The sequence below is a fragment of the Chlamydomonas reinhardtii genome, chromosome 1 (genome assembly GCF_000002595.2).
Source record: "Chlamydomonas reinhardtii strain CC-503 cw92 mt+ chromosome 1, whole genome shotgun sequence".
Lineage (NCBI taxonomy): Eukaryota > Viridiplantae > Chlorophyta > Chlorophyceae > Chlamydomonadales > Chlamydomonadaceae > Chlamydomonas > Chlamydomonas reinhardtii.
In genome coordinates, this window is record NC_057004.1 from 2,800,086 (window position 1) to 2,812,112 (window position 12,027).

The window sequence follows — 12,027 nt, forward strand, 5'->3', positions numbered from 1 at the left end:
CCCCCCCCCCCCCAGCCACTCACGTCCACCAGGTGCGGCTGCTGCAACCTGCCCAGGCAGTCCAGGTGTCGCAGCAGGCAGTCGTGGCCGCACATGGAGGCCTTGACGGCGCCGTCCGCGTTGGACAACACCACCAGCAGCTCCACACACTTGTCCAGAAGGTAGCAGACCTGATTTGGGGGGTGAGGTGTGGGGGAGAGGGGTGGAGAGAGGGGATGATTCTGTGCCCGAGCCCAAAAAACAGGTCCGAATAGTCAAGGAATCGTCGTTGGGGATGGGGAAGAGGGGGAGGATGGGGAGGAGGGGGAGATGGGCGATGGGAGGGGAGGAGGACAAGGTTCATCCATCCATGCATGCTTTCATTGCTGTCATGCCCGCACACCTGCTCGTGTGTCAGGGTGGAGCCGAGAGGGATGCTCGCCGCGCCCGCCGCCGCCGCCACTGCCAGCGCGCCGCCAACAGGCAGCGTCATCGCCCGCTGCCCGCCCGCTGCCGCTGCCGCCGCCCCCGCGCCGCGCGTCGCCGCCGCCAACCCATCCCCCACCCCGCCGCCCACACCCCCACCAAACAGCACAGCCGCACTGGACGTCGACCGCGAGTGGTGCGCACCTCCTCCCGCTCCTCCTGCTCCTCCCGCCGCCCCTGACACGTCCGGCCGCGGCGGCGACCCCACCAAATCCCCCGCCGAGCTCGAGCCCACCATTCCGCCCCCCACCCCCGCTCCTGCCCCCGCTCCCGCACCCACTCCCGCACCCACTCCCGCACCCACGCCTGCAGCAGCCTGCTTCTGCGGCGTGCCCTGCGGCGTGTGCGCCCCTGCCGGCCGTGCCGCTGCTGCCCCTGCCGCTGCTGCCCCTGCTGCCGCTGCTGTTCCGGCTGTGCGGCGGCGCTGCTCTATGAGGTCCCTCAACAGTGCGTACAGGCGCGGCACCAGGCCGCAGTGCGCCACGATGCGGCACATGTAGTTGAGCGGCAGCGTGGCGTAGTGCTGGAACACCTGGAGGTGGTGGTGGTGGGGGTGGGGTTGGGGGTTGGGGTGGTGGGGTTGGGGTGGTGGGGTTGGAGTTGGGGTTGGGAGGGTTGGGGGTGGTGGGGTTGGAGTTGGGGGTGGTGGGGTTGGGGTGGTGGGGTTATGTGCCTGGGCCTAACGAATGCTGGGGTGGGAGTGGGGCTGCTGCTTGGGATGGGCTCTGTGCCGCCGTGCCGCCCCGCCCGGCCCCGGCCCCCGCAGCCCCCCCCCCTTTTTCATAAGGCCCGCTTCGCTCACTCGCTCGGTATTGTTTCCGTCAGTAGCTCTGGCGCGCCGTCTGGGCGGGATTCGGTTTTACTTTCCACACCCCCCATGCACCTCCACCCCCCAAGCCCCAACTAACGCCTCTGCCTGTGCTCCGCTCGTTTTCGTTGGTTTTGGTTTAGTTCGGGCTGGTATTTACACACCCCCCGCCGCACCTGCAGCAGGCACTGCACCGCCACGTGACTGAGCGGCAGGCTCTCCGCCGCCCCGCTGCCGCCACCCGCCACGCCGTCCGCCACCATGCCGCACAGCTGCTTCAGACCGCCCGCGGCGATGAACAGCTGCGGCCGGTCGGGGGCAGAGGGGGAGGAGGGGGGGGGGGTTTGCAAGGATGTTTGGAAAAGCGGTACAGGACGCACTGGGAGGGGGGGAGGGGTTACATTCATGATTAGCTAAGAAATGGTAGATGGGGGGCAATCTTGGGGGAGGGTTACATTCATGATTAGTTGAGGAAGTGGTAGACGGGAGGGGGGAAGAGGGGGGTCCAGGCGTGGTTAGTTCGGCGGTCGCGACGTGGGGCTCACGGGAAGGGGATTGCAGAGGAAGGACGATGGAGTACAAATCGGAGTACCGTCTGCCACTTCCTCAACCAATCACGAGTGTGTACCCTCGTCCTGACCTCCTACTAGTCATGAATGCAACCCCCCCTCCACCCGCCCACCTGCATGGTTGTGTCGCAGCGGAAGCACAGGCCGTGCAGGAAGGCCGCCGCGCGCAGCCTCAGCGGCAGCGGCCAGGGCTGCTGGCTGAAGCGCGCCACTGCCGGCACCGCGCCCACCAGGCACAGGCTCTCCAGCAGGCGGTCGTCATCGCGCACCAGCGCCCCCAACAGGTCCAGACCCGCCTCCACAGCCTGGACAGGGGGTTGAGGGGGTAGGGGGTGGGTGGGGTGGGTGGGGTGGGGTGGGGTGAGGCGGATAAGGGGGTGAGGGGTTGGTGCTTGAGTACAGGGAAGGAGAGCGCGGGGCACATGCGGGTGATAAAGCAGCTTGTCCAGCGATGGCATGACGCGGCACGCCGGCACGCCTTTCCCCCGGTTTAGTTTGGGCTGGTATCTACACCCCCCCCCAAAACGCCAACCCCGCCCGCTGCAGCCCCTCCCCCCCCCACGCCAACCCCACCCACCGCCGCCCCTCCCCCACCTTCTGGTTGTCTGTGTCCAACAGCTCCAGCAGCACCAGCACCCCGCCCTCCGTAAGGAACAGCCACTTGACCTCGCTGGCGGCAGCAGCGGCTGTAGCAGCGGCCGACGCGGCGGCAGCAGCGGCCGACGCGGCTGTAGCAGCGGCGCTGCCGGAGCCGGTGCTGACGAGGCCGGCGCCCGCGGCGGCGGCGGTGCCGTCCGCGGCGCTGGCTGGCGCCGCCGCGGCGGCGGCGGCGGCGGCGGCGCTGGCGGCTGCTGCGGCGGTCGCGGCGGCTGTGGCGGCGTTGGCGGCGGCTGAGGAGATGAGTTGCTCCAGGGCGGTGGCGGCGCGGGCGGAGCTGGTGGCGGCTGCGTCCTGGCGAGTGCCGGGCCGCAGGTTGCGCACCAGGTCGCGGACCTGTGGACGTAGAGGTGTGTACATGTGTGTGTGTGTGTACGTTTGTGCGGACAACATGTGTCATTGTGTGGTGTGAAACAACTGTGTGGGTGGGTGTGTTGATGGCCACAAGGGAAGGAAACATGCGAGATACGGTGTCTGTACAGCACATGCCAGGGTGGCGGCGGATGCGGGCATGCCGCACCCGGCTCCGACACCGGGCGTCCCGCCGCAGTGCACTGCAGGTGTGGTGTGGCGGTGCCACGGCCCCCCGCACCGCCCCCGCATACCCACAACACACATACCCACAACACACACACACACACACACACACACAGGCACGCACCGTCCTCCTCAGCTCTGTGGCCTGGCTGGTGAGGCTGCTGCCCACGCTCTCCGCCTCCAGCCCGCCGTACGGGTAGCCGGGCACGTCGAACAGACCGCCTGGGGGGGGGGGGCGGGCGGCGGGGGGAGGGGGGGAAAGGTGGGGATGGCGAGGTCAGGGCAGTGGGAACAGGGCAAGAGCAGTGGGAACAAGGAAGGGGGGATTCCATGCATGTTGAAGAAGACGAGGGGGGTGATAGCCGAGATACAGGTCCCAGGCGGAGGGGGATCAGAGGAGGGGAGCAGCAGGCGTGAGTACGGTTGTGGAGGTGTGCTCGGTTTGCCGCGGCGGCCGGTCTGGCGACAACGAATGAGCAGGGCACAGCGACACACGCAGCGCGTGCTAACACACACACGCACCCGCCTCCCCGCCCGCGCCCGGCGGCAGTCCGTAGCTGCCGCCGCCACCTGCCGCCGCCGCCGCCGCCGCTGCCGCCGCCAGCCCGGGTGGCAGGTGCCGCAGTGAGGGCCGCGCCGCCAGCGTGTCGCCCGCATACGACTGGCCGCCGCCCTCGCTCCACGCCGCCAGGTCACGGGCCGGCGGCCGCGCGCCGCCGGCGGCGCCGCCATCCGCCATGAAGGAGCCGCCGGGCGCCGCCGCCGCCGCCGCCGCCGCCCCGTAGCCCTGCGTACCGGCGCCGTCATAGCCCTGCATGCGCGCAATGAGGCCGCCGAGCGGCGACGCGGCGGCGGCGACGCCGCCAGCGACGGCCCCCGCAGTCGAGGCAGCCACGCCAGCGGCTGCCGCCGCCGCCGCGGCCGCGGCCGCGGCCGCGGCCTGGTACCCGCTCCCGGGCGCCACCGCCGACACGTCCGCGGACGTCCGCGGCGACGCCAGTGACGCCACCGGCTGTTGCGGCGGCGGCGGCGGCGCCGCCGCCGCCGCCGCGGCGTACGGCAGCGTGCTTGCCCCGCCGCCGGGCGCCGCCGCCGCCGCCACTGCTGGTGGTGGTGTTGCTGCGGCGGGTTGCTTGTACTCGGGCGCGGAGGACGCGGGCGTGCCGGCGGCCAGGAGCGACGTCTTCATGTCCTCCCCCGCACCGCCCCCACCCCCAACCACGCCCGCATCCTCAGCCCCTGCCCCTGCCGGCGCTGCCGCGCCCATGCCCGCCGCCGCGCCGGCGCCCAGCGGCCCTGCCGCCGCCGCCGCCGCCGCGGCAGCGGCGGCGGCGCCGCCCGCCGCCGCTGCCCGCACGCTGCTGCCTCCGTCGTCCTCATCCGCCGCCGCCATCATCCTGGCGACCACGCTGGTGATGGTCTCGTGTGCGTCGGCTGAGGACTTGGCGGCGGCGCGTGTGGCGACCAGGGTGCGGAAGGTCTGGCCGGCGTCTCGGCGCCAGGACATTCGCAGCGTCTTGCGGTTGTGCGCCAGCCACTCGTGACCCAGCAGCGTGCGCGCGTCGGGGCGCAGCTTGGCGTCCTGGAGCATACACAGGGGTGTGTGTGCCGAGTGAGGTGTGTTAAGTTGATGTGATGTGCTGTGTCGCATTGTAGAAACAAAGAGCACACGAGGCAAGAGGCATGCGAGCTGGGGTTTCGGGAAGCCAACCGTGCGCCTCCGTCGTCACTGTGCGGTGCTCCTGCATACCTAACTACGAGCTCCCGCCCCTCCCCTGGTCCCCCCTTCCCCTAACCGCTGCCCCCCCTCCGCCCCCGCTCCCCCCAACGACACACACACCACGCGTGTTGCTCCTTCCTGTTGCTCTTCAAAACACACGCCACGCACCTTCATGAAGCAGCGCGCCAGGAAGTCCCGCAGCAGAGGGCTGATGTCCTCGGGCAGCGGCGGCATGGGGTCCTGCGGAGGAGGCGGCGGCGGGAGGCGACGCGATGGCACAGGGTAAGGGGCAGGTGGGCGTAGTTCCGAGATGAGGCGGCACAGGGGCAAGTGCAGGGAGGGCAGGGACGGCAGGCGGGTCGGCGGGTGGGTGGGCGGAGGCGGCAGGCGTCAGGCGTCGGGCGGAGGTGGACCCGCATTGCCGCGACTGTTTCCTTACGAGATTGGTTCAACGTTAACCCCCACCCCACCCAGGGTGGGCCCGGTTCGGGTCGGCGCGTGCTGGCCCGCGCCACAACCTCCGCCGAGTGACCTCCCCCCAATTATCATCCCCACACCGCACACGCCCTGCGCTGCACCCGTCCATCCCTCCCACTCACCCGCCAACCACCCCCGCCTAACCTCACACACACACACACAAACACACACACACACACACACACACACACACACACACACACACACAAACAAATGCCAGTCCGCCTCCCATCAGTATTATCGCTTGCATATTTTGCCTCTGCCTGTGCTCCAATAGTTCAGCGCGGTTTAATGTGGTTTGGGCTGGTATTTGCACCACCAGCCACTCCCCCCCCCAGCCACTCCGCCGTTCGCCCCCCACGGGCCCCCTCACCCCCGCTCCACCTCTGCCTCACCTGCACGATCCTGAACATGGCGCTCATGGCGTTGAGTTCGAAGTAGGGCGGGTAGCCTGTGAGCAGCTCTATGATGAGGCAGCCCACACTCCAGATGTCGCTGCTGCTGGTCACCTGGGTCATCTCAATCACCTGAGGGCGGGGGGGCGAGGGGAGGCGGGGGAAAGGGGGAGGCAGGGCAGGGCAGGGGGGTTACACGCATTAAGGGGGGGGGGGGGGGTAGTGGAGGATAGGAAGAAGCAGCAGGGGAAGCGGGCACTTGGTGTGTCGCCATGCCAATGCGGAGAGGCACGCAATGAGGAACGCACGGCAAGGCAAGCACCCAAGGACTGCGGTCTGTGTCACTCCGCCGGGGCCCTTGCCCTACCTGCACGCACATGCACACGCACTCGCACTCGCGGGCAATGCTGTGGCCGCCCCGGCCCGCGCTTCCCGGCCCGCGCACCCCGTGAACTCTCCACCCACCCACACCCACACCGACCCACACCCACACCCACACACCCACACATCCCCACACACACGCCCACCCACCCACACCCACATCCACACCGACCCACACCCACCCACATCCACCCACACCCACACCCACACACACACCCACACACACGCCCCCACCCCCACTGCTCTGGACTGCTACTTCCACCTGCCGCTACACTGCCCAAGCCCGCCCGACTACCTATGGTGATGTACAAGAGCTCGCATGTGCGGCTGCAGTTTCTCCTTGCAGCGCGACTGATTCCTTACGGGATTGGATCACAGTTAGCCCCCACCCCCACCCCCCACGCACCTCGGGTGCCATCCAGTAGGGGGTGCCCACCACCGCGGGCGCCGCCGCCGCCGCCATGACGCCGTGCCCGCCGCCGCCGCCGCCGCCGCCGCCGCCACCCGTCAGCTCGTCCCGCCGCTCCTCCAGCTCGCCCAGCTTGGCCGCCACACCAAAGTCCGCCAGCTTCACAAGGCCCTGCGCACACAGCGCCGAAGTCGCAGCAGCAGACATCAGCAAGTTAACGAACGGGTCATTGCACTGCAGGTCACAAGGCCGCACGGCTGCCGCCCACGATTGCAGGGCGCCGGCCGGCGCCGGCCGGCATCCCGCCAGACCGGTCACCCACCTAGCCCTGCCTAGCCCCGCCTAGCCCTGCCTAATCCCACCTAGCCCCGCCTGCCTTTCCGGCCTCAGCGCTCCGCTCTGGCAGGGCGGAGCCCTCGCCTTCCACCACCACCCAACCTGCCACCCCCTGCTCACGCACTGGGCACGTCACGGGCCTCCGCCAGGGACAGCTCTCAGCCGGGAACCCAGGCGGAGCCCACCTACCGCAAGCCCACGCCCGCATCCCCACGCCGCCGTCCCCAACCCCGCATCTGCCCCTTCCCCCCCGCTTCTCCAACCATCTTTGCAAACCCCCTCTCCCCTCCCCGCTTCACTCACGTCCTTGGTGGTGAGGATGTTGGCCCCCTTTATGTCGCGGTGCACCACCCCCTGCTCGTGCAGGTACTGCAGACCCGCAAGCACCTGGCCGCGTGTAGGTGTGTGTGGGGTGGGGAGGGGAGGGGAGGGGTAACAAGGTCATGACTAGTTAAGAAGAATCAAAGTGGTAGCCAGGCACATGGGTACAGCAGGCGAGGCGGGGGGGACGGGAAGAGTGGGAGTTCCGGCATGGCTAGTTGGCTCATTGGGCTTGGGCATGTGTTTCTCCCGCCAACCGCCAACTAGCCATGCCTGGGACTTGGAGAGCCACATGCCCAAGCCCAATGAACAGGTTGAGATGAGGGCAAGGGTGAGGGCAAGGGGGGAGGGGGAGGGGGGAGGGGGTGGCGACAGCGAACGGCGGCTCAGCGGCCAGGCCGGCCACACCAACAGATGGGCGCTCCCGTATCCACCCCCACCAGGCATGACCGCACAGCACTGCACTGCGCCGGTTGCGGTGCCCGCACACACACACACACACACACACACACACACACACACACACACACACACACACACACACACACACACACACACACCTGCCACTGCCACTGCCACTGCCCGCGTCCTGCTACACCGCGCGCAGTCATGGCCACCCTAGTGCCTCCCCGCCCCCCGCCCCCGCCGCCACCCCCGCCCCCGCCCCCACCGCCGCCCCCGCAAGCCCACCTGGGCAATGTACACGGACACCAGGCTCTCCGGGAAGGTGCCGAACTTGTTTGGCTTGATGATGCTGGCCAGAGAGCCGTTCTCCATGAACTCTGCGGGTCGAGTAGGCATGTGTGTTGACGAGAGAAAGCAGGGACAAGGGGATTGCACGCCACGCATGGACTAGCTGCTGCGGGTGCGGGTGCGGGTGCATCCGGGGCTGCTGAGATAGAGGCCCGCCACCCGCCCCCTCCCCCCACCGCGGACGCCGCTACGCCCCCGCGCCCGGGGCTTCCGGCCTTAGCCTTCGGTACCCACACGCCTCCGCCCCCAAGAGGCCGCTGCATGCACCGACGGCGGAACGCACCAAGAATGATGTACAGGTGCGTGCGGGTCTTGAAGGACCCAATGTACTTGACAATGTTCTTGTGGTTCAGGGTTTTGAGCAGGTCAATTTCCCCCATGACGCTCTGCAGGCTATCTGATGCTATCCCTGTAAGGGAGATTTGCTTGATGGCCACCGTGTCGCCGGTCTGGTAATCGATCCCCTTGTAAACCTGCCCATACGCCCCCCGCCCGAGCTCCTCGCCGATGAGGAACCGGTCCGACAGCTTTTTCGCAGAAGCCATGTCGAGCGTATGCACGGGTATGAGCTCGCGGGGAAAATCTTCCAGCTGTCGGGGCACAGCTAGCAAATGCAAGCTATCAAGGCATGGTCAGTAAAAGTTTCCGCATTTCTTGCTACTGAAATACACTAATGCAAAAGCGGTGTTTAGGAGGTGTTGCAGCGGCAAAAGGCGCCCCCGGCAGTTTACGCATAACCTACAGTTTGTATGTGATGACAACCAAGTAGTCCACAAACAACTAAGGACAAGGGTGCTGCGCTGGCGACGCGGGATGGAGGTACCTTCGCCAGTTTCCCCGCTCCTCCCCCCGCGAAGCCTGCCGCGGGGGCAGTAACGCCCCCAGCAGCTCCCCGACCGGTAGCCAGCCCCACCCAAGGTTAGGAGCGCTGCACGCATACATAATGATACAATCTCCCTGAAGCGCCTTGCATAGGCGACACCATGTCGCCATGTCCTGCGACTATTTTGGTGGCGGCAGGTGGCGGTCTGGGGGGTAGGCCACGTTCGATACGTGCAGCTTTGTCCACACCCGATACAGAACTGCTGTTGAGGCATGGCCAAGTTCCTGGAAAAGCAGTGCACGTCCACCCCAGGGTGAGTGACAGGCCGGCCGACACATGGGAGTAGGCACAGGAGGGCACACGTCAGGCCACTGCAGTCAGGAGTCCGTTTCCGGTGCGCCAGGTGCCGCTGAAACGGACACCTCTACTACGTGCAAGTCCGACTATGGAAGCGGGGGTTGTAACGCCATGGGGCCGACAGGGGTTTGCGACACTGTGCGACACGGCGGGCGCGACCGCGCGACTTCCTCTCAAGGTCGCGGGCACATATTCACATACATGCTTAAGTCTGTTTCAATCGTGTAGCATGTTACAGCAATTTAGCCTGCCTTGGGCGCATCTCCTGAGTCTGGCGAGAGGCCTAGACCAGCCGCGCTTCTGTAAGCGCGGCACGTTCGACGCGCGATGCCCATCGACCCGCTGTGAAGTAAATAACATTGCAGAGCTTTCAGACCGAACAAGTGTGTGCCCAACTCGAGCGCGCCTAAGTGTCAACCACAAACTGACGCGCGAGAGGCGCACAAAGCACCGACGCCTCGAATTCCTGTACGGCACCAGTCGCGGCCACTCGCGCGACCGCGGGTCCGGCCATGCATATATTTAAGCCCCCGAACACCATCCGCATCCATATAACTTTAACGTACAGTCACTGCAATTACTTAAGTCCCTACCGCTTCTTGCTCGCTTAACTCCTGTGTGCAACACCCTTCAAAATGGCCATGACTCTGTCGACCAAGGCTTTCGCCCAGCGCGGCGTCTCCGCCCGCAAGAACACCGTTCGTGTGTACGCCGCTTCGACCAAGGTCAACCCCAAGGTGAGCTCCTGCACGACCTCTTGGGACCACACGCAACACTCTGCTTCGGCGATGGCGCGCTTGGCGACCCACGCTTCTTCTCGCGGACTGAGCCTCACCTCGCGAATGTACGCCTGACCTTACATGTTTCCTGCCTCTTATGCTGCCTGTCCCAAACAGCTGGCCAGCAAGACCGAGGTGGAGCGCTTCAAGCAGGCGACTGGCCTGCCCGCCCCCGCCATCAACGGCAAGCAGTTCCCCCTCAAGGTGCGCTCGGGTCTGTCATGTCCACGGCTTGCACCGCTGGGCTACCGCAACCTCTAGACCGATTTTGCATGCGTGTTCGCGAAAGATCCCGGCTGCCAGGGCGGTAACTTCACTACGTAGGCACCTGCACGATTGCAGTCAGCCAGTGTCAGCCCCTAGCACGCGAGCTTCTGTACTTACTTACCCTCGCTCCTCTCCCCCTCCCCCGCTCCCTCCTCACAGCTTGGCTTCACCAAGACCAACGAGCTGTTTGTGGGTCGCCTGGCCATGGTGGGCTTCTCCGCCTCGCTGATCGGCGAGATCCTGACCGGCAAAGGCGCGCTGGCCCAGTTTGGCTACGAGACCGGCCTGAACGGCATCGAGGTGGACGGCCTGGTGATTGGCCTCATCGCCTTCAACCTCATCGCCGCCGTGCTGCCCACCAGCCAGACCTTCGTGCCCGAGGAGCAGGACACCATCTCCGAGCGCCCCGCCGGCCCGCTGCAGGACCCTCGCATCACGCTGCTGGAGCCCAAGAAGTTCTTTGGCGTCCAGGGCTTCGGCTTCACCAAGGAGAACGAGCTGTTTGTGGGCCGTGCCGCGCAGCTGGGCTTTGCGTTCTCGCTCATCGGCGAGGCCGTGACCGGCAAGGGCGCCCTGGCTCAGTTCGACATCGAGACCGGCCTGTCGCTGCGTGACACCGAGTTCGGCCTGGTGGTGTTCATTCTGTTCCTGCTCTTCGCCGCCATCAACGAGGGCTCCGGCAAGTTCGTGGACGAGGAGTCCGCCTAAACACCCGCTGGCTTGACAACTGGCGTGTGCGTGTGTGGGATACTTGTGTTGGGGCTAGATGGCGGGCGTGCCCCTTGCGGAGCTTGGCGCTGGCTAGCCCTGCAGCGATGCGTATGGAGTGCATCGATAACCGTGCACGAGTTGGTTCTGTGCATGAGTGCGTGAGAGAGCTTGTCGAGTCGTGTGTGAGTGGAACGTGTCGCATGACACGGGAACTACATTTCATTTCCCCAGCAGCTTGGATGGATGCCAGCTGCGTGGCGGACATTTTGTTTGCTGTGCTAGCGCAGGGTAGAACAGCTATGGTTTCGTTATTGACGTTGCCGCTCAAGGCAGGTGCATTTAAAGCATGCAAGTAGTATGCAAGTATTGACTTTCATGTGCGGCTGTGTGACCCTGGAGAGCTCATTGGCACCCGGGTTATGCCATGGATGACCCTTGATTGGCTGGGCGTAAGTACAGTACACCCGAGTATCAGGTTAGGTAAACCGTGTATTGGAACTCCGTAGGCAGGACGAAAAGGTTCGTAATGAAATTGGTGCGAAAATGAGATGTGAGCAAAAAGTGATGAGAGGTCACGCAAGAACACGCCGCGTGCAGAGAGAACGGGATCTGACGGGATGCACAAGAGAGCGAAGGATAGGAATGGCAAGCGAGCCACGAGCCGCAGCCAACGCATTGTAATGCAATGAGTAGATACCAGGTTCCCCACACATCGGGAGGGGTTTAATTGAGCAGGACATGGGTAGCAGTGACAGATACAACAAGAGCGTACACTTAGTGACACACTGTGACACATGTGCAGCAAGGGAAAGAAGATTATCGGGAGGTCCGGGGTTCGGGCGTTGTCGCTGGGCTCCAGCGCTGATGTCAAAGAGCACAAGGAAAGCAAAGCGCTGGTGTGTGTCCTGGACACGGGAGACGTTTGGCGGTAGCGCGGGTGTTGGGTGAACCATACCGCGGTGCTCAAGTTGCCGCGAGCACATGCTCATATGACTCTGCTACAGGCAGATGCAGGCAAAGACCTTACACTCACTCCCATATACGCCGCCTACTAGTGAGCTTGGCAAGGGGATGCAAAGGGCGGGGCAGTTCGCTGCAAGGGCGAGGTGGGGTGGGGCGGGGCGCTGCAAGGGGCAGGGTGTGCCATTGTATGGAGTATGTGACCCGTAAGAATTTCTCTTTCACCAGCTCTCTCACTTTGCTGTTCACCTTCTGTTTCTGCAGGCGTGGGCCAGCCCGTCACTGCCAATGATGCTGCAGCG

At 65.7% G+C, this 12,027-nt stretch overlaps 2 protein-coding genes across 2 annotated transcripts in view; one reads left to right on the top strand and one right to left on the bottom strand.

Moving 5' to 3' along the window:
* Positions 1-8,597, bottom strand: part of CHLRE_01g016570v5 (uncharacterized protein) — a 12,436-nt gene extending 3,839 nt beyond the window's left edge. The window contains exons 1-13 of the mRNA XM_043058404.1: positions 8,112-8,597; positions 7,766-7,857; positions 7,058-7,141; positions 6,416-6,589; positions 5,629-5,760; positions 4,925-4,996; positions 3,559-4,618; positions 3,161-3,258; positions 2,437-2,835; positions 1,956-2,147; positions 1,450-1,575; positions 383-997; positions 24-170 (exon numbers count right to left, since the gene is read on the bottom strand). Coding sequence (XP_042928318.1) covers positions 24-170; positions 383-997; positions 1,450-1,575; positions 1,956-2,147; positions 2,437-2,835; positions 3,161-3,258; positions 3,559-4,618; positions 4,925-4,996; positions 5,629-5,760; positions 6,416-6,589; positions 7,058-7,141; positions 7,766-7,857; positions 8,112-8,373 — 3,453 coding nt within the window. The 5' untranslated portion in view covers positions 8,374-8,597. The remainder of the gene's footprint in view (positions 1-23; positions 171-382; positions 998-1,449; positions 1,576-1,955; positions 2,148-2,436; positions 2,836-3,160; positions 3,259-3,558; positions 4,619-4,924; positions 4,997-5,628; positions 5,761-6,415; positions 6,590-7,057; positions 7,142-7,765; positions 7,858-8,111) is intronic.
* Positions 8,598-9,217: 620 nt separating this feature from the next.
* Positions 9,218-11,458, top strand: CHLRE_01g016600v5 (uncharacterized protein). Its single transcript, XM_001689424.2, has 3 exons — positions 9,218-9,745; positions 9,905-9,991; positions 10,214-11,458. The coding sequence occupies exons 1-3, from the start codon at positions 9,644-9,646 to the stop codon at positions 10,760-10,762; spliced, it is 738 nt and encodes a 245-aa protein (XP_001689476.1). The 5' UTR covers positions 9,218-9,643; the 3' UTR covers positions 10,763-11,458.
* The last annotated feature ends 569 nt before the right edge of the window (positions 11,459-12,027 follow it).